The 19119-nt window shown below is 47.5% G+C and overlaps 1 protein-coding gene across 3 annotated transcripts in view; it reads right to left on the minus strand.

Moving 5' to 3' along the window:
- Positions 1-14598, minus strand: part of E2F3 (E2F transcription factor 3) — a 43754-nt gene extending 29156 nt beyond the window's left edge. Inside the window, exon 1 of one of the 3 annotated variants that reach the window (XM_085220117.1) lies at positions 13993-14598. In XM_085220117.1, the coding sequence (XP_085076243.1) occupies positions 13993-14310 (318 nt within the window). In that variant the 5' untranslated portion in view covers positions 14311-14598. Of the gene's footprint in view, positions 1-13361; positions 13521-13992 lie in introns of those variants that run through there. The other 2 variants (XM_085220116.1, XM_085220118.1) reach the window with 2 other exon arrangements.
- Between the last annotated feature and the right edge of the window lie 4521 nt (positions 14599-19119).

Genomic DNA, 19119 nt, shown 5'->3' on the forward strand with positions numbered 1-19119 from the left:
AAGGAGAATAAGGGTAAACAAATGCTACCACCTTTCTTCCTCTCTGTTTTTGCCTCTCCTGAGATTGACCACATTTGTGGTTAAATGCAGGGAGCCAAACTTCCTATAAGCAGCAACGGTAAGGTTCCAGATTTCCACTGCGGTTCAGCTGTATCACAGCTCTGGAAGTGCATATTGGTTCATGTTCACGTGTAAACAAATTCCATACTGCAGCTACAAAAGGTGGGGGGGTTTTGTTTTGTTTTTTAATCAGAATCACTTTGCTGGCCCAAATTATTAAAGGAAAGAGATCTTAACGCCAAGCTGTGGATCTGTTGAACTTACAAGTCCGAATGAAAATGCCCTATGAAAGGACTGAAATGAACTCGCCCTGCCAGGGGAGAGGCAAGCAGCTAGTCAAACAGGAGAGACAACACCAGCACCTCCAGATCCCCAGCACGCACCTCCTCCCAGTGCTCCTGAAGACTCCCAGTCAGTGGTCACAAGCCCCAGAACTGTAGATGCATATGGCCTGGCTTTATTTCAGTGCAATCGAAAGCCTTCACCAGTTCTTTCCCAACTTGAAAATGACATTACCAAGTGAGATAGCTGAGTGTTGGTGCAGTCAGGATGCAGCCTGCTGATCCATCAGAGGCTCTCAGTAAGCGTGTTTCAAGAAGACAAACTCTGCAAACTTAAAGACCACCACTTACTTAACCACAAACAAAGCGTATGGTGGTAGATGCAGGTTTTCAAGAGAAGAAAATCATTTCTGTTTATCTTTACCAAGGGATCTGCTCATTCCAAAATGGACAGTGAGGCATGCTGATTTTTGGACTATTTTTCTGCAGAGAAAAATCAGTTCAGGATAGCACAGACATGTGATGGCAGTCTAAGTAGATTCAAGAAATTCAGCTTCAGCTCTGCCTCTGACAGCAGGTGCCAACCAAGCAAAGGCTGAAGTTTCTCCACTCTATGCCATTACGCACAAGAAGGAAGTGGCTATTCATGGTCTTGACTGATATTACTACCAAAAAAACTCCAGTCTTACACTGAGTGGTGTGCATATGCACTAACAGGGAGATCTAGTGACACATGCACAAAGAAATCCCCCACTTAAGAGTGCTGCTGCATCAGTCCTAACCAGCACCACTCCTTCAGCTCAGTCTAATACATCCACTAAATTATACTCCATATTTCTGCTCAAAGAGCAGACTGAGTAGCTTCACTCTTCATTCATTCAGTCTTCCTTCCAGATTCCAACTCAGTAAGATATTGCAACTGTTCTGTGCTGGGGCTCATGCCCTGCAGCCCCATGCAGCCATGGAAGGACGCTCAAATGAGAGTCAGAATCATAAAGAAGAAAAAAAGCAGCATCTTTGTCACACAGGGAGAGGGAGTGAAAATACTTGTAGGTGTTTAGCATTACTTTAGAGCAGAATAATACACTTTGTACTATTTGTGTAACATAAATCAGAGGATTTGGAAGCTGAATCAGGACAAAGTATCTCATAACAGCTTTTTAGGAGAGAAAAAAGTCTTCCAATGGGCACTCAGGCTGCTGCTGCTCTGCTATACATGTCACGACCGAATAACCCATAAGAAAGCACGGATTCCAATGGGCAAAAAAATTTACTTTGATTCTTCTGTCACAATTCATGTTTATTGCACTTCTATACAATGTTCAAAAAGTTTCAAACTATTCAAGATCTGTTCACTTCTTCCATTCCAGCAGGGCATTACCACTGAAGAGTTTACTAAGCCAGCTCAAGCATCTGATATTTTCAGCTAGATAAAGTATAGTAGATATAGTATAATATCTCACAGGTGCCTGGAGTTTTCTTCCTGCAAGGTCTCAAGGAGATTCCTTTCTTCTCAATTCCTAGTCAAGGAGGCTGGTGGCTGCTTTTCACACATTGAGACAACTGAGCTCTTAAAATGGCTGGGAATGACACATTTCTCCACTTCAAATGAAGTGCTAGCAACAGAGATAACATTCGCCTGGTACAATTGGTGCTGCTTCTCCCAGTGGGGGAAGTAGGGAAACGTGTTCAAAAACATCACTGAGGCCATCAAAAGAGCTAAAAGATTGCTGGGAAAACAAAATCTAGATAAATCTGAAGGGTGAAGAAAAGGCTGAAAAGGCTCCTTACTAAACACCGAATGATTCAGTAAGTCCTGATTCACTTTAGGGCAGAAACACCTGATTTGAGCCTTAAAGAAAGAGTTGGCCTTAATCGCTGCGTTGCAGATGAGAACAACCACAGTTTTGCTTGCTTTGACTTACTGCTAAACTGATTACTCTCCAAGACTGGGAGAGAAGGAAAAAGGAAGGAGATGGTCATCGCTCTTATGAAATTATTTAAGAAGTTGAAGAATTGAAAGCATCTTACTTTCCCCAGCAAGCCTCTTTCGTAATTCTGAAGCAAATAAACCACACTCAGGATAGTGTCCTGAACATATGGCTTTCTCTGAATAAATGCCTGCCTGCCCACAAGCCTCCTTTTCTTCATCTTTTTTTTTTTTTTTTTTTTTTTTTTTTTTTTTTTTTAAATATGTCTGTCTGTGGAATCCCTGTTGGTACATTCCCCTTCACAGCACAGAGGGTTTCTGCCTAGGAATTAAATAATAATAATAATAATAAGGCTTTATAGTTTTATCACCTTATGCTTTTAAACTTATTTCTGTCCATAGAACACTGTACCCGAGCTTAACATCTGCATGCAACTTGCTTATTACTGCTACATTCTTCTCTCATATACACTGAATTAAAGCATGAGGTAACTAAGACAATAAAAGGCAAGGGCTTTAGTGCCCCAGAGCATGCAACAGCATGAAAAGCTGCCTTAAAGAACAGAATCGTAGAGCAGAGGGGACCTTAAAGATCATCTAGTTCCAACCGCCTTGCCATGGGCAGGGCTGCCACCCAGTATGTCAGGCTGCCCAGGGCCCCATCCAACCTGCCCTTGGGAGCCCCCAGGGATGGGGCACCCACAGCCTCTCGGGCAGTCTGTGCCACTGCCTCCCAACCCTCCGAGTAAAGAATTTCTTCCTAACATCTAACCTAAATCTCCCTTCTTGTAGTTCAAAGTCATTCCCCCTTGTGCTATCACTATCAGAACATTTAAAAATTCAGTCCCTCTCCTGTTTGCAAGCTCCCTTGTAAGTACTTGTAAATACTGAAAGGCCACAATGAGCTCTCAACTACCCAGAGCGTTCTCCAAGCTAAAGAAGCCCAAGAACAAGTCACAAGCAAACCATATTTGAGATCTCAAAGTGATCTGGCACCTTTCTTTACTGCATTTCCTGCAAATATCTCTGAGAAACATGGCTCCAAGCGTGGCAGCTAATGGAAAATGTTTTTACTTTGCCATTTCCTTCTTCATGCACGGGACACCTGATTTCCATGGTCTGTGCATTGAACGCTCCCAGTTTTGCCATAACGCAGGTGTAACAGAGGACTATTGGAGGATCACTGTGACCCTTTGGCCTGGAAGAGGCTTCCTGCAAAGGTGCTGCAGATGCATAATTGCAAAATTGTGGTTGTGAGGGCCCTGAGAAGGGGGGGAATACCCTCTGAAGTTTCTCACCCCTCTGCCTGCAATCTCAGAAGGAGCTGGTGACAAACTGCGGAGGATGATCACAGAGAAAATTATCAGCAGGAATAAAAGGGTAGTGAGGATGCCGAAGTGCAATGGTCTGCCATTTTTCTTTTTTAAGTAACAAATAAAACCTAAAAAGCGAGAAAAACATGAGTAGAATCTGAAATAAGAAAGAAAGTGGAAGCAATTTTATACCAAGCATGAACCCATGTCATACCAAAAGCCACTTGATTTTTTTCTATGATCTCCGTTCCTTTATGCAGTCTTTGAGGTGTCAATTTTCGAGAGAACAATTCTCAGCTCAGCACGACAGAGCAGTAATACTGATGGGCATGTAGAACATTAGCTGTTATAAATAAACTGCTAATTTGAGGTGGGAAAAATCATCAAGGCAGCTCTTATGATTAAGAAACAGAGGAAGAAAATGAGCAACTTGCTTATGCTTCCAGGACACTGCTTTTTACAAAAGGAACTTTTTCTGAGCCTCAGCTCCTGAGGGGAAAAAAAAAAAAAAAAAAAAAGAATACCAGCAAAGTACCCACCAGTCAAACAAAGCAGCAGCAAAAATGCTATTATAATTTTAAAGCCTTCCCTGCCCCCACTGCCAGTAGTAAGTTTTCTACTGGCTGAAGAGGTTTGTGCTTAAGGAGAGTACTACATTGGAGCTGTGAAGTTTCAGCTTCCTCTTATCTGACTTGCAGTTTTACATAACTTGTAAGAGACACTCTGACACTACAGACACCGTGTATTCAAACTAATAACGAGGTGCAGAAGCATTATACAGCAATTTGTATCGGGGTTACTTGCTGCTGCTTGATAAATGCCTTACTATGAAAAGTAAAACTTTATTCTGCGGAGCTGACACCCAGCATTATTTGTGCTCGTGATAGGCCTGATCTCCACTTTCCTTCTGCCTGAGCCAGGCTCCTTCCCACCCTCTTCTCCAGCGTGCAATTACAGATAACACCCTGCTGCTGTGGGGCTGCCATCGCTGCTATTATTTCCATATCACGCGGGCATTGCTGCTCTTTACCAGAATGGCACTTAGTAAGCAATATTATAAGAATTTCTGCAAGTATCTATGCTCACCATAAGTGAGGATAATGGCCTCATTGCAATAGTCTTGATAAAAGCAGCATGTTCCAACAAGACAGCTTTCAGATATCGCTAAACAAAAGCCTACTGTGAGAGCCGTAACCAACATCAATTCCCACTATGTGATGACATTAGACAAAGTGTGAACTAGCTTACTGTATGGGGACAAAAAACTGACTGTCAATGTGTGGGACCAACGCTGCCTAAAACACTACACTGGCAAGTCAAAATACAACAAGCATATATGCATGGTAATTGCCGTTTAATTCCAGAGTTAGCAGTAGAAGCAAACAAGTAGCGAAGGCAATATTAGGTTACCAGTATCACTCAAGACATTGTAATTCCCTATCTTTCTACTTCTAGTGCATTTAGTTAGGAAAAATGACCTAAAACCAGCAGACGTTGAAAGCAGAATGACATAAATCCCAGATGAATACATATTACATATTATAGATGAATACAGCAAAAGCTTAAGGCTCGCTCTTTAAAACCTGTATTTTCCACTACAGAGTAGACAACCTCATGCACAGGAATCACCATTCCACACAGGGCACAAGAAAAGACCCTTTCTGCCCAGACATCATTTTACGTTTTCACACACTCATGTATTTACACTGTGGTAGTGCCTGAAAAGCCAAGCCTACCATCAAAATGTGATGCACCAATACAAACACCAGGCCAAGAGGTTATCATTATTAATATTAGTTAAACTTTCAGACCTGAAATTCACCAGATGACACCACTCAAATGAAAGCCTAGGTAGGAGGGATGTAGACAAACCCATATGCCAGTTTTTTGCTGAACTTGCAAGGCAAATTTGAAAGCTTTAAATTTTACACGGAGAGCAGTGCATTTGCCCTGCTGAGAAGTATTTCACTCTGAAGCGACACTCTGATCTGCAGTTTAAGATGTGTAAAAATCACAAAATCATACAGTGTGGATTCAGTGATGTGCAGAAAAAGTAATACCTGTCACTGAGCTCCAATTTCAGTCAGATTTTGTAACTAAGCAGTAGCAAGTTACATTTGGTAAGAACTAATAGAGTGCATCAATAAACTTGACGTTATAATTCAACTTTGCACTACACGGTGATGGCCATCATTGAGTTCTAAACCAGAGACTTTTAATGTCACCTTAATTAACAAGGAAGGAAGTTTGCCAATGAGTTTCTTTCCAGCCCCTTTCTAGCAGCACGTTACACAATATGCAAGAACCTTTGAACCAACTGCTCCACAGCAACCAAAAAAACTCCAGCAGTATAGCACGGTAAAAAAGGAGAAAGTTTTTCAAGAAGTTTATTAATGCAAAGTACTTTAGGAATCTACTCATACATTAACCAACACACACACCAAAACTGAGGAGTAGCAGAAGCTACAGTAGCCAAGGCTGAGCAGACACCTCCTGTTACCACGTTTCCCAGTGCAATTTATTTTTACCAAAAATAGTTGTTCACAGAGTTTCTATGAGTTTTCACAGATCTTTCCAAAACAAATAACGGCTCACAATCTGTACATGATGTGACTACAAAGTTCCATGTTAAAGATATAAAAGGGAAAACCAAAATAATAGCAGACTCTGCTTTCAATATTGGCTTGTTCATATAAAGCTCAAGGTACCAAGGGCCCAAAGTCTGCAGTAATGTAGCTGAACATCACAGAAAGCACTCAACATCTTTCTAAAAATCACATCCTAGGGCACAAAGGCCTAAGTGGGGCATCTGAACATGAGGTCCTACAGTAGAGGACACTTCCATGCTTGGATGCATCCACATACAAGTTGGATAAAATCTTGAAGGCAAACTAAAGTGGCCAAAATGAAGTCTCCTACCTAAAATCTCCTACTTAAACAGAGTGAAGAAGCCAGTACTGGTTTTACTTCTAGAGGTGGGTTCTTGACACCCTCATAGAATAAACAAAAGTCACACTTGCCCACCTAACAGTGAAGAAGAAGAAAAGGGAAGGGAAGGAAGGGAAGGGAAGGGAAGGGAAGGGAAGGGAAGGGAAGGGAAGGGAAGGAAGGGAAGGGAAGGGAAGGGAAGGGAAGGGAAGGGAAGGGAAGGGAAGGGAAGGGAAGGGAAGGGAAGGGAAGGGAAGGGAAGGGAAGGGAAGGGAAGGGAAGGGAAGGGAAGGGAAGGGAAGGGAAGGGAAGGGAAGGAAGGGAAGGGAAGAAAAAAAGATGCCTGACTGATTCTAGAAAGGCTATCTTCAGTGTTGCATGTTTCTACCCCAGCTCGGTCCTAAGCAAAAGACCTTCAGCCCACCATGTCTCAAAGCCGCAGGGCACGTACGTGCAGCAGTGACACTAGGTTAGTAGTCCCACTATAAGAAGTCAGGTCAACAACTGTTCATATTCCTAAGCAGGACAGGATACACAAAACATGTGCTATTAAGCAAGTTCTTTTTAAAAACAATTACCAACACAATGAAGATTTATCTACAAAAGTATAAAAAGAAGGCTGAGTGAAGCAGTACACTCCTACCACATGGCAGAGGCCATTTTCAGTATGTGCTTCAACACCCAGTCAAAGTCTATCCTCTCTCTTTACAGGACTTGCAAACAGAAATATTTACCACAGCTCAATGATGAGCCCAGAAGGCATTAAGAACTCCATGCAAGCCATGAGATCCAGCAACTAATAGCAGCATCCAAATAGAAAGCATAGTACTTCAGCAGACATCCATGCCAGGTATAGCACTTCCAAATGTGGTTTTGGACCAACTTACTTGAGGAAAACAGAAGTAAAATAGTGCTCTTTTAAAGATGTGATAAATTGGGCAACTTTGCCAAGTCTACCTTCAAACAGAAGACAGAACTGAAATTAAAACAGAGTCCAAACAGTGCATCAGCAGTACCTCACATACTGGTACAGCCCAGTGCTGCAAGTACTGACAGTTCCCTCCCCTCACATCCCATAGCCCCTGACATAGGAAGGGGGAGAGGGGTATTCTCCCCATGGAGCAAACACAGTTCTGCTGCTGAAAAATAATGCAGGAAGTGATTAACTCTGCCAGCCAAAACAAAGCCTGAAGTTAAACCTACTCATTTGTAAGTACGATAGTTGCCACCGCATATACACACTCAGTGCTGCCAGCTGTAAATGAGATTATTTGTAGAGACTGTAAAACAGTCTCAAAGATTTAGTTACACAAAGAGAAGCTTTCCATAGCCTCACTCCAGACAGGGCTGGATCTAACTTACCATCAGCACCACAAGAAGCCTGCTCAAACTGAAGTCATGGTCCACAATCCATCCTTACTGGGCAGTTTCTATGAAATCCCTGGTCAAGGATTTAAGCCTGAGCCACTCTCCTACCTCTTTTCACTAGCACCAAGATGGATGGACAGAAGAAAGCTGGCATTGCTCCTCCTCTGCAAGGCTCCTTGGCAGTCTGTGATAGTAAGATCATCCACAGAGCCCACACATTTAACCTACTACTCAGTTTTGCCAGTGCTCAGACTGCTGGATGACAGCCTTCCAGCATCTTCAACAGTAACTCAATGTGGGCAACCAGGCCAGCACAGTAAATTAACCCTACCATCAAAGCTACAGCCATCAGCCCAGTGCACATCTCCAGAAATGAAATCTAAAGGTGTCATATTTAAAATCTGCTGCTACCAGAAGCTCACATCTTCATTTCTTACCCAATTCTTCTCCTTGTGCTTTGGATAGGAGAGGAAAGTTGAATTCCTCTCCCACACACACATCAGGCCCCACAAGACTGGGGCTCCAAAGAGGAAAGGTGCTACTCAATTTTCTTTTTTCTTTTTTTCTTCTTTTTCCCCCCCATCTACCACACAGTGGTTGGTCTTTCTAATGAGCCAATTACTGAAACAACCAACCCCCTCTGCTCCACGCCTCCTGTGACTCCTCTAGGGAGAGGGTAAGGTAAGGCCTTGTGAGGCAGCCTGACTCTGAAGGGGTCTCTAGCTCCTGCTAGGCCTGCAAAGTTGCCTACCATGTCTTTGAAACTTCTGCCAAAGCCACCAGTCCGCAAGTACAAACTCATAACTAACAGACAGATTTGTTGATAGTCGTGCAATTCTTTTATAAAAGGGCACCTCTATTTTTGCACATATGGCTTTCATTTCAGGAGAAATTACAATCTAGAACGCTTATGGAGAATGTAACTACAGACAGAAACACTATAACTGCAGACAGCAACACCAAAGTATCAAGGATAAAATGAAGGGAAATAAAATATCTTTAACTGTTCCATCAGTTGAAGCAGCCTCCTCAGAAAAATAAAGTGGCTCTAATGTGACCCATATCCGATCTTTGCCAAGCAGGTTGGTGGCACAAGGAAGAGACCAGTCATTATGAGAACAGAAAATACTAATTTCTGAAAATTAAGGACCAGTGAGTTGATTTAACACCTTAACGCCACCAAAAGGGAAAGCTCAGCTTCCTTCCTTCATCTCACTCAACCCATCTTGGGTCACACGTTCCCAATATTTACCTTATGGCAGACTTAATGTCCACCAGAGCCAGCTATTTTACCCCAGTAAAACAGCAGAGCACCAACCCAAAGGAACAACTGCATACTCCCAAGAACAGAGAAGAAGAAAGAGCACTGCCAGGCCAGTGATAGGGTAAGGAAAGGCCACAGGGATGACAAGGAGGGAAAAGCAAGACTGCTTCTGGAAAAAACTAAAGCATTTTGAGAGGCTCAGCTGCTCATGGAAACCTGCCAGAAGTCCTTATTATTGTGGGGAAATAAACCTACTGTACTTCAGTAGCTCTGGTGCAGATAAAGCCACACACCAACAGAGCTGAACCCTTCTAGAGAGTGAATCCACCATCAAGAAGCACAACAAGCTACCAGCTATTCCTGTACAGTTTTGGTTGGAAGCCTGCTTTCCTCTAGGTGCTCGCAGGCACACCTAAGGCAACCAGGATTTATACCTCTTTGAACACTCCTCACACAGCTGTGCCAAAGGACCATGTGGTACCTCCTTGGGCTCAGCAGCAGTTTGTCCCTGGAGAAGATTTATGGGAGTTTGTTTCATTTAAATGCATTTTATTCCAAAAGCAAAGGCCCAAAACTAGCATTAATTAACAGAAACTATCAACCAAAGTAATATGAAAATAGGTCTGAATATGAAAGTGCCTATCCCTTCTTGACAGACAAAGCTTCTTATTCCCACAAAATAAAGAACAGCTACTAATTAATTAACTGCCCACTTCCTTTATGCCACGTCCAAGTTTTTCTCCCATGCCTTAAATCATTCTTCAGCATTTATGTCCTATTAAGCCCGCTCCTATAACCAACATGTAGAAGATTATGTATTACCCCCCTCGTTCTCCCATTCCAGCTGTGACTTGCTGAGAAGGAGGCAGGAAGAGGTGCTTTCTAAACCACCAGAAAGGGAGAGAGGTGCTAAGTATTCAGTTTGGAAATGTAAATCCTCCCGCCCCCTTCTGAAGTATGCCGAACCAGCCTCTCCAGAGCTCATGTCATCTAAAGGCCACAGAAGTTCTCTAAAGATATTCTTGTTAAGAGGATTTAGCCCCTTTTAAAAAGGACTTAACATGTGGGTGGTGTCTCAATTTAAACATTTTCTCATGGCTAAGAAAATGGGCCTCTTCTTAAAGGCTTATCTGTATAACCCAAAGACAGTAAGAAATTCTCCGCTATTTGAATTAGAAACATTTTGAGCAGCTTTCATTTAGAGTAGCTCCATTTTTAAACACCGTGATTTGCAAATGGTAGTGACTTTCTCACATCAAGAGAGGAACCAACACCAGCAACAGCGTGGTGGGGGGACCTCATCAAACATAAATTTCTCTCACGCAGGCCACATTCTCATGAGGAGCTGCCATAAAAATCATAGAATGACAGAATGGTTTGAGTCGATCCAGTTCCAAAACCCTTGTTGTGGGCAGGGCTGCCACCCAGCAGCTCAGACTGCCCAAGGCCCCATCCAACCTGGCCTTGAATACCTCCAGGGATGGGGTATCCACAACCTCTCTGGGCAATCTGTACTTCACCACACTTTGAGCAAAAAAATTTTTTCTTACACCTAAAAAACGGTATGGTGTCAATAATCCTGCTGTTCTCCCTCTACCCTAGTGCCCTCTTCTCAGCCATCTCCTTCCCTTGATGGTCCCTGACACTTACCACACCTTCTTCCCTTAGCTGGTTCAACCTGCTTGCCCAGCAGAAAACTTATTTATGTATTTTGGTTAGGGCTAGTTTTCCAGTGAGCTGGCAAGTCATGCTGCCCCAGGAAGCCTGAGGAGCCTTTGGGTTGGCAGAAGGGAAGCAGCAACAGGGAGGGAAATGGAGCTGGCTGGGCTCAGAGATCCTTGTGAGTCCATTCTAGATTCTAGGATTACACAACACCTGCCCATTACTGCAGCACGGACCTGTTGGATGGACTCACCCTGCCTCCACAGGCAGCAGTTTAGGCTTGCTCCAGAACCCAAGGAGTGCAAGCTGACACCTTTGCAAGGCCTAGTTCTTCTTACTGCCTGTGCTGGAGCCACGGTGGAGGCTCACTTATACCTAGTAACACCTTCTATTAGCTCTGCGGGCATCATGAAAAAGTCCCTGATGCTGAATGGGCCATGTAGCCTGGGTCACAACCTCAGCTCCCCTGGTACAAAGTCTCCTGGCCCCAGGAGCTGTCACAAGAGGCAGCGACACAGCAAGGACCGGGAAGGGAACAGCACTGAGATGGCTGCTTGGGAGATGGAGGAGTGCAGTCATCTCTATGAGGCTGAAGCTGCCTTTTGTTATGGTTTAGTCTACCTTTCAAGGCTCTTTCAGCATGGTTATGCTTACAATCATAGATAAAGTAACCAACAAACTCCCAGAAGGAGAAACAGCTTACACTGGCAAAATAAACCTTTTATTTTGCTAGTATAAACACCTCTCTGAGCAGCCTAAACTGTATCCTGCCATATTGGCTCCTTTTCACTTACACCATAGTTTATATTTGGAAGTGTTGGGTGGGTTTCTAGTCCAGATACATCTGCAAAGCCAGAGCATTTTCATAACCCTAACCAGCACAGGTGCACTGGACAGATTTTAGACTTATCCCTACAGTCTTTTGCATAGCAGGGCCTTAATTTCTGCTGAGGATCTCCACGCAGTACTTGTAGTTCAGTTAAATCGAGTGCTATATTTATACCAGCGCTGCTCATCTGAGTTTGCTGCCTCAACCACCCAGCAGCTTCTCACTCTTCTCAGTATCTGACATCCCAAATCAGCTCAGCCAAGAACAACCAGGAAAACACCCTCATCTCCCAGTCCCAGAAAATCATCTGTGAAATTTGGTGAAAATGAGATGGGAGTCAAAGAACTGCTAAAAGGCTGCGTTGTCTCCCTGCCAGGAAGATGAAAGAGCTTTGGCCATTCTTTGCAGAGCAGAAGAATGCAGAGCACTGCGACGCTTCAGGACAACTTCCCCAAAGACAGGCGTGCGGCAAAGCGGCACAGCTCCAAGAGTGGCACTTACAGGAGCACAGCTGGTTGAGATGCAGAAGGATGCACAGCTTCCTGGCATGAGCTGCGGGCTGCTTATCGCCCTGGGAGGGTGCCAGGCTGAGTCTGGAGATACCGCCAGCCAGACCACCCTATTCCTCCCCCATCCCACTTCTCCCCCAAAGCAAACATGGGGGTTTTAGGAGATATATCTCACTAGCTCAGAGCTGGTGGGAACTTCTTGAAGACAGAGTCCAGAATCACCACCTTGCTTCCAAACCTTTACGTGAGGAATCAACCTGCCTAGATTCCACAAAGGAAGAGGTGAAAGTTATGCCAAAAACATACATTGAACTCATGCTTAAGGATCTCGTAGCGCTCGCTGAAGTGAAATTGCAAAAGTCCCCTACAGCATCAGCACCATTCCCAAAATGCCTGCACATCTATTCTCCCAAAATCACTCTACTACACTTGCTGCCCTTAGCACCATCTTCTAGGAATCCAGCCATCGCACAGGAAAGACAAATATTTGCAAAACAGCTCGAAGAAGCCTGCTTGACACCGGTCAGACTTCAGACAAACTGCGCACCAAAGGATCGCTCATCCTCCACAGCAGGGATGCTCCTCGTTAGCTTCAGGTGGCATGCGGTGAGCCTCAACCCCACCGCCATCCAACAAAGCTGCCTCGAAGGAAGCCCGAGAGCGCGGGACACCGCCGACTTCTCAACGAGCATCTCGGGACGAGGGCGGCAGCCGGGCCCCGCGATGCCCAGGCCGGTGCGGGGCACAGGCGCTGACAGGTGAGCGCTGCCGCCGCGCTCCGAGACCCGCCGCTCAACGCCGCCGCGCAGCGCGTTCGGTGACCTCGCCCGGCCCTAGCGGGCACCGGCCCGCATGGCAGCCGGCGGCCGGGCCGCGTGCGGCAGGTATCGCGGCTTCGGGCCGGCCAGGTGAGGCGAGCGCGGCCCCCGCCCGCCCCCGTGACAGCCCGGCCCGAACGGGGGAGTCCGATGCGCACCGCGGGAAGGGGGACCCCGGAGCTCCCCGCGCCCTCCCCCCCGCTCCGCAACTTCGCGGAACCCGGGAGGGCCGAGCGCGCACCCGAAAACGGCGAGGACAAAGGAAACCCCGCCGGGGGAGAGCGGGGGGACGGGGGAGGAGGAGGCGGCGGGGGGGCGTCCGGGGGGTGGTCGCGGCGGCGGGCGGAGGGCGCCGTGGGGGGGCGGAGACGCGCCGCCGCCGCCCCGCGAGTCACTGACCTGCTGAAGGGGCATTTCCGAGGGCGGCGGAGAAGACGGCGGGCCGGGGCCGGGGGCGGCCGGCCGGCTCTCGGGCTGTCCCAGGCCGGCGGCAGGAGGAGGAAGCGGCGTCCCCCTCCCCCGCTCGGATCGGCCCCCCCGCCCGCCCGGCTCCCAGTCACAGCCGCGGCCTCCGCGCACGTGTGCGAGACGTCACCGGCGGCTCCGGGGGTAAAGCGGAGACACCGGCGGGGCACGGCGCGGCCCGGCCCCCCGCCCCCCGGTCTGCCCGGCCCTGCGGGGAGGGGGCGCGGGCCCGGCCGAACGGAGCCCTCCCGGCACTGGATTCAGGCTCTGTACGCCGGGACGTGGCTGGGAGGGATTTTTTTTTTTTTTTTTCTCCCTGATTTTCTCTTATCTCTATTTTCTTTTTTTTTTTTTTTTTTTTCCTCCTCCTTTCAATCAGACCCGGCAGCGGCGCGGCGGCCCGGAGCGGGGGGCGGGAAGGAGTCGGGAAAGTTTATTACAACAAAGCGCCGTCTCTGCCTTCCTCGCCCCCCGCCCCGGGCCCGGCCGGCGGCAGGAAGAGGGCCCGCCCGGCGCTGCTCCCCGCCGTCCCCTTTACCCTCCCGCGGGGACGGGGGAACGTTACCGGGGGGCGGCCTCCGCCTCCGCCGAGAGCGGGCTGCAGCAGCGCCGTCCTGCCGGCGGGTCCGTGAGGGGTGCAGTACAGCGAGCTGCCGGCGGGCGGGACGCCGTCCGCCGCCGGGGCAAAGGCACCGGGAGCCTGGGAAGCGGCGGCGGCGGCGGAGACAACACAGGGCGCCGCCGCCGCCGCGCCGGTGCTGCGGATCTGGATGAAGGTGCCGGCGGCAAAGCGGGCTGGGAAGGCGACGGAGGCCGCTCTGGAGTCCGTGGACGGTGCGGGCGGCTGTGCTGCAGGGGCCGGCGGCTGGAGTCCCCTTCTCATCCTTTCCTCCGGGTCTGTCCCCGCGGCCGCGTCGCCTCCTCCCCCCGTCCCTCCCCCCCCCCCCGGCCTTCCCGGCTCTTTTCCTGCTCGATGCCGGGGCCCCGCACAAAATACCGGGGGCGGCGGGTGCCGGGGGGGCCCCGGCTACAGGATGCGGGGTGCTGGGGGGGGACGGAGGCGGCGGGGCGGGCAGATGCGGCGGATGGAGCGGGGCCGCTCCCGCTGTGTGGGGCCGGCTGGAAAATGGCTCCAGGAAGCGGCGGCTGCTGACAATGAATGAAGGGAAAGGAGACGGGTTACGCGCCAAGGGCCTCCCGCGAAACTCGGATTTCCCGCCCTCTTTTCAAACTAAATTTGCATGACCCCGCCCCCGGGGCGCGCCCCGCCCGCTCCGCCCCCCCATTGGCCACCGCGGCCTTCCCCGCCGTCCAACCGGACGCCGCCTCTCGTCCCCTCTCCCTTCCCACTGGCCCGCCGCCGCCCGGCGCGGCCGTGATTTGCATACCGCGCGCGGATTGGCTGCGGGGGCGAGTCTGGGGATTCCCCCTCCGAGGAGCCGGGATCCCGGTTCGCCGGCTCCTGACACTGACAGCTGCGGCAGCGCCCGCCGCAACGTGCTCGCCAGCGGGGCGGGGCCTCGGGAAGCCCCGCCCTCTCCGCGTCCCGCCCCGCTCCCTCCGGCAATGCCGGGCACGACGCGCCGGGCGCCGAGACGGGGAGTCGGTGCTGGAGTCAGCGGTGCGCTGGAAGCTCGGCGCGCCTGCTGCTGAGACGCACCGGCGGCACCGAGGTTCCCGCGTGGCTCAGCCGGGGTCCCGCGCGGTACGCAGGAGCCCGCCTCGCTGCTCGCTATTGTTTGCTCAGAAATTCGCCGGGTTTTGGAGATGAGGTTTCTAGGGGAAGCTGTTAAGTGCTTGCTGCCGGCAAGTCTTCAAGCTCTGGTAGGCGCGGAAGTATTGGAAGCTATTCCCTTCCCTTCTGTTCTGTGTTAACTCCGAGAAATACAAGGGCTGTTGGCCCTTCCTGGCAGACTTAGCTTACTCACAGCTCCTTGACTTCAGTGCCTCCTTAGCTTGCTAAATGCCCTAGCGCTGCCCTGCCCTGCAGCTGCAGCACCCTCCAGCTGCACCCCACTCCCCCAGGTTTCATTCCCCCCTCTGCTACCTCACCACCAGTGCTCCTAACAGATGTGCTGCCCATCTGGGATGACTCTGCAGAATTGAGCGGATTGAGATTCTTTCCCTTGATCCCCTATTTCATCACTAGCAATTACATGAGCAAGGTGCTCCTGCCTATGGGCCCTGCTCTGACCCCTGCCCCAACAGCGTGATGCTGCTGCATGTAGGAAAAGGGCTTCTCTCAGGAGGGGGAACGGCTGCTTATGAGGGTGGACAGTGATAGGACAAGGGGGAATGGTTTTAAACTGAGACAGGGGAGGTTTAGTTTAGATATTATGAGGAAGTTATTCGTGCAGAAGGTGGTGAGGCACTGGAACAGGTTGCCCAAGGAGGTTGTGGATGCCCCATCCCTGCAAGCATTCAAGGCCAGGCTGGATGTGGCTCTGGGCAGCCTGGTCTGCTGGTTGGCGACCCTGCACATAGCAGGGGGTTGGAACTGGGTGATCATTGTGGTCCTTTTCAACCCAGGCCCTTCTATGATTCTATGATACGATTCATTCTGGGCAAGTTTAATGTCAAAGGAAGAAATTCTGCTCCATTTGGCTCTGGAGAGGGCTTGATTGAGCTGCTGCAAACAATTTCTGGCACTGCACATTAGGAAAGATGAATTCTGGAGAAAATCCAGAGGAAAAGAAGAAGAATAAAACGTGTTCAGAAAAATGTGCTTTATCTCACAAGGTAATAGACTTCTTTTAGTGACACTACATGTAGTCTAGCTATCTGGGGATGAATAGATATCAAAGTGAGGAGGCTACCCAGGGATACTGGAGGTTTTCAGGTAGATGAGGAAGATTTCTTCTGGGTATAATACAAGTGTGATCTGTTCATCCAAGACTTTCTATGTCTAAAAGTCTTTCCAGGTCTTCACTGTGGTTGTTCCAGCCCTGGCAGAAGCAGGCCTTGGCTGAAAAAATTAGTGTCATTCTGCAACACTGTAGCATTGCCTAAAATTTTAGATAAATCAGCAGTTCTGCAGTTGTGGAATGCTCTTCAGGAGCCAGCCAGCAATGCCTAGCTTCATGCCCATGCACAGTGAGGAGAGATGTGCTCAGCATGCCTTGGCAATGGCAGGCACAACAGCAGGTGTGTCCCCAAGCCTCAACAGAAGGGAGAGAAACACAAATCTCCCCGTACTGCAGTACTTTCATTCCAGTCACGCTGTTCAACTTCCTCCCCTTCATCCATTAACTCCAAAGCTATTAGACCCAAACCTATGAAATCAACAAAGTCCTTTGGAGCAGCAAGACAGAGCAAAAAAATGCCACTTCCTTCATGCTCTCACCACAGTTAGGTATATCATTTCCAGGATGAGAGGGTTACTTCTCACTCTTGGCACTCTACACCTGCAGTCCCTTTCATAGTCTTGCTTTTCTCATCACAAGTAGCAGAAACTTCAACCACAAACCCATCTTCAGTCTTCTTTCAGGTTGTCTTTCGTGGTTTTCATCTGTCATTCTGTCTGTCATCATCAGGCAGAGGAACTAGATGCCAGGACCTGCTGAATGGGGGCACATCCAAGGACCAAAGCAAGGCACATGTTGAGTCAGGACGGCAGGGAAGTGAGGATGGAAAAGTCCAGATACAGAAAAATATTCATGCATTTGGGCAATAAGCTTGCTTATAGCTAAAAGAAGAGATTATTTTCCACGTGCAGAAATGGTAACACTATGTTGCTTTTGCTTATCCTAGAGGAAAGAGAATGGCAATATCAGGAAAGAGGAGAAACCATGGGCAGCTGTGGGAGGAGTAACAAGGACTCTCCAGGAAGGAGAAATGTAGGAAAAAAGACATCTAGGAATCAACGTGGACAGAGAAAGAGAAAATAAAAGAAAAACAAAATAGAAAAAAAAAGAAGATAGGAAAAGAAAAGGAGGTGAGGGGGAGAAAATATTCAAGGATCCTGGCAAGATGAACAGAAGAAATACGGGCTTTGCCATTACATCAAAATGAAAGAGAACCACTAAGGAGGAAGGAAGCAGAGTACAAACACAACAACATGACAACAGCAAAAAAAATAAAAGAGTCCTTAAAAATACTTTTAAAGTGAAAGAACAGAGAAGGACTAAAAAATAAGTAGAGCCATACTGATATAATAGAAGTGAGTAGACTTCCCAAAACAGCAATTAAGAATAGTTAGCAGAGAGAGAAAAAGAGGCTGTGACCAGGCTGAGTCACTGTACAGTTCAGAATTCAGTTTCATTCAAGCTTTCTTTCATGATCAAAGCTTCCCATAGCTTGTTACTCTGAAAGTAATAACTCCAGAGGCTGAAACAAAAGTAGAGCTAAACTATTAACCAGTAAGTTGTTTCTTCTGTTGGAACTGTGAAGGAAAATGGTCTTTCTTAGTGCCTAAGAAAGGTTAAAGGTTTTCAAGAAACAAGCAAAACCCTGCTGTACTCAGAAGGGAAAATTAGGGCTCTTTAAGTGAGCTGTAATAAACCTACGAATGCATCCTCGATTTGTACATATGAAAAAATAGGAAATAAGTCCTTACCCTGTCAGGAGAAGAAACTCTGCCAGGTAGCAGTGCTGTGTAACCAGTCTTATTCCAGAAATACGAACCCACCTGGGATGGCCAGGAGATGAGACTGTAAGATGTGAATAGGAAGATGGTCTGTCCCTATCTTCTAGAGGAGTAGAGTTGTGCTGAAACTGTGATAGAACTGGTGGAGAAACTTGAAGAAAATTACGGGGCTCGTCTTAAAGCCACTTTGCTGACCATGAACTGGATTGTGCAGAAACGCTGCAGGAGAATATGTGCATTTTAATTTCAATTTTATTTTTATTTTTATACACAATTTTGTGGTAAAAATTTCAGTTTTCAGTGGGACCTATTAAACATGTAATTAATTGACTTATGAGAACTAGTGAACAGAATCTAAGGAAAAGTAAATAGAACAGACGTAGGGACTGTACAGAGAGCTACAGAAGACAAGCTACTTGCAGAGCCAAAAACAAATTGCTGTCCACTGGAATGTCATCATTCAGATACACTGTACAGAGAAAATATCCTGCTGAACACAGTGGATGTGGAGATACTCTAATTACAACCAATGTGCAGCTGTTACATGTTTTATCTTGTGAATGTTTGCTATAACACTGTTTTTACCTGTCCAATGCTATACAATTTTCTCTACACAGGGTGATTTAGGTAAATGGCTGCATTTGTCCTAAAATGGATAGATATGTGTCATACAGTTTGCTTTCTTTGGGATTCTAACTGTTGTTGCAGGTAAAGTAAGCAACAACAGAGATTTGCCTCCATGTTAAAATGGTAAAAAGCTGCCCTGGGGACTTGAATAAGGTTCTGGACAGTGTAGAAATGAAGAGTGAAAAAAAGTTCCTGACTTAAAATCTTTTTAAAATGTTTATATAATAAAAAGAAGCAAATAAATGCACATGGTCTGCACATGGGAGAATTGTGAGGACACAAAATATTGAATAGCTACTTAGCACAAGTCCTGCCCACCCTACAGACCAAGTAAAGACTTGTGTAGCAATAATGTTCCTGTAATTAATGACTGCATAACTATTTATACATGCAAGCGGCAGAACTGTAGTTGTATGAAAAAAACCCTGTGCTTTTTCTTAAACTCATGATCACAGCCAGGCAGGGAATAATTGAGAAAGA

This window comes from Meleagris gallopavo, chromosome 3 (assembly GCF_905368555.1).
Source record: "Meleagris gallopavo chromosome 3, MGAL_WU_HG_1.1, whole genome shotgun sequence".
NCBI lineage: Eukaryota > Metazoa > Chordata > Aves > Galliformes > Phasianidae > Meleagris > Meleagris gallopavo.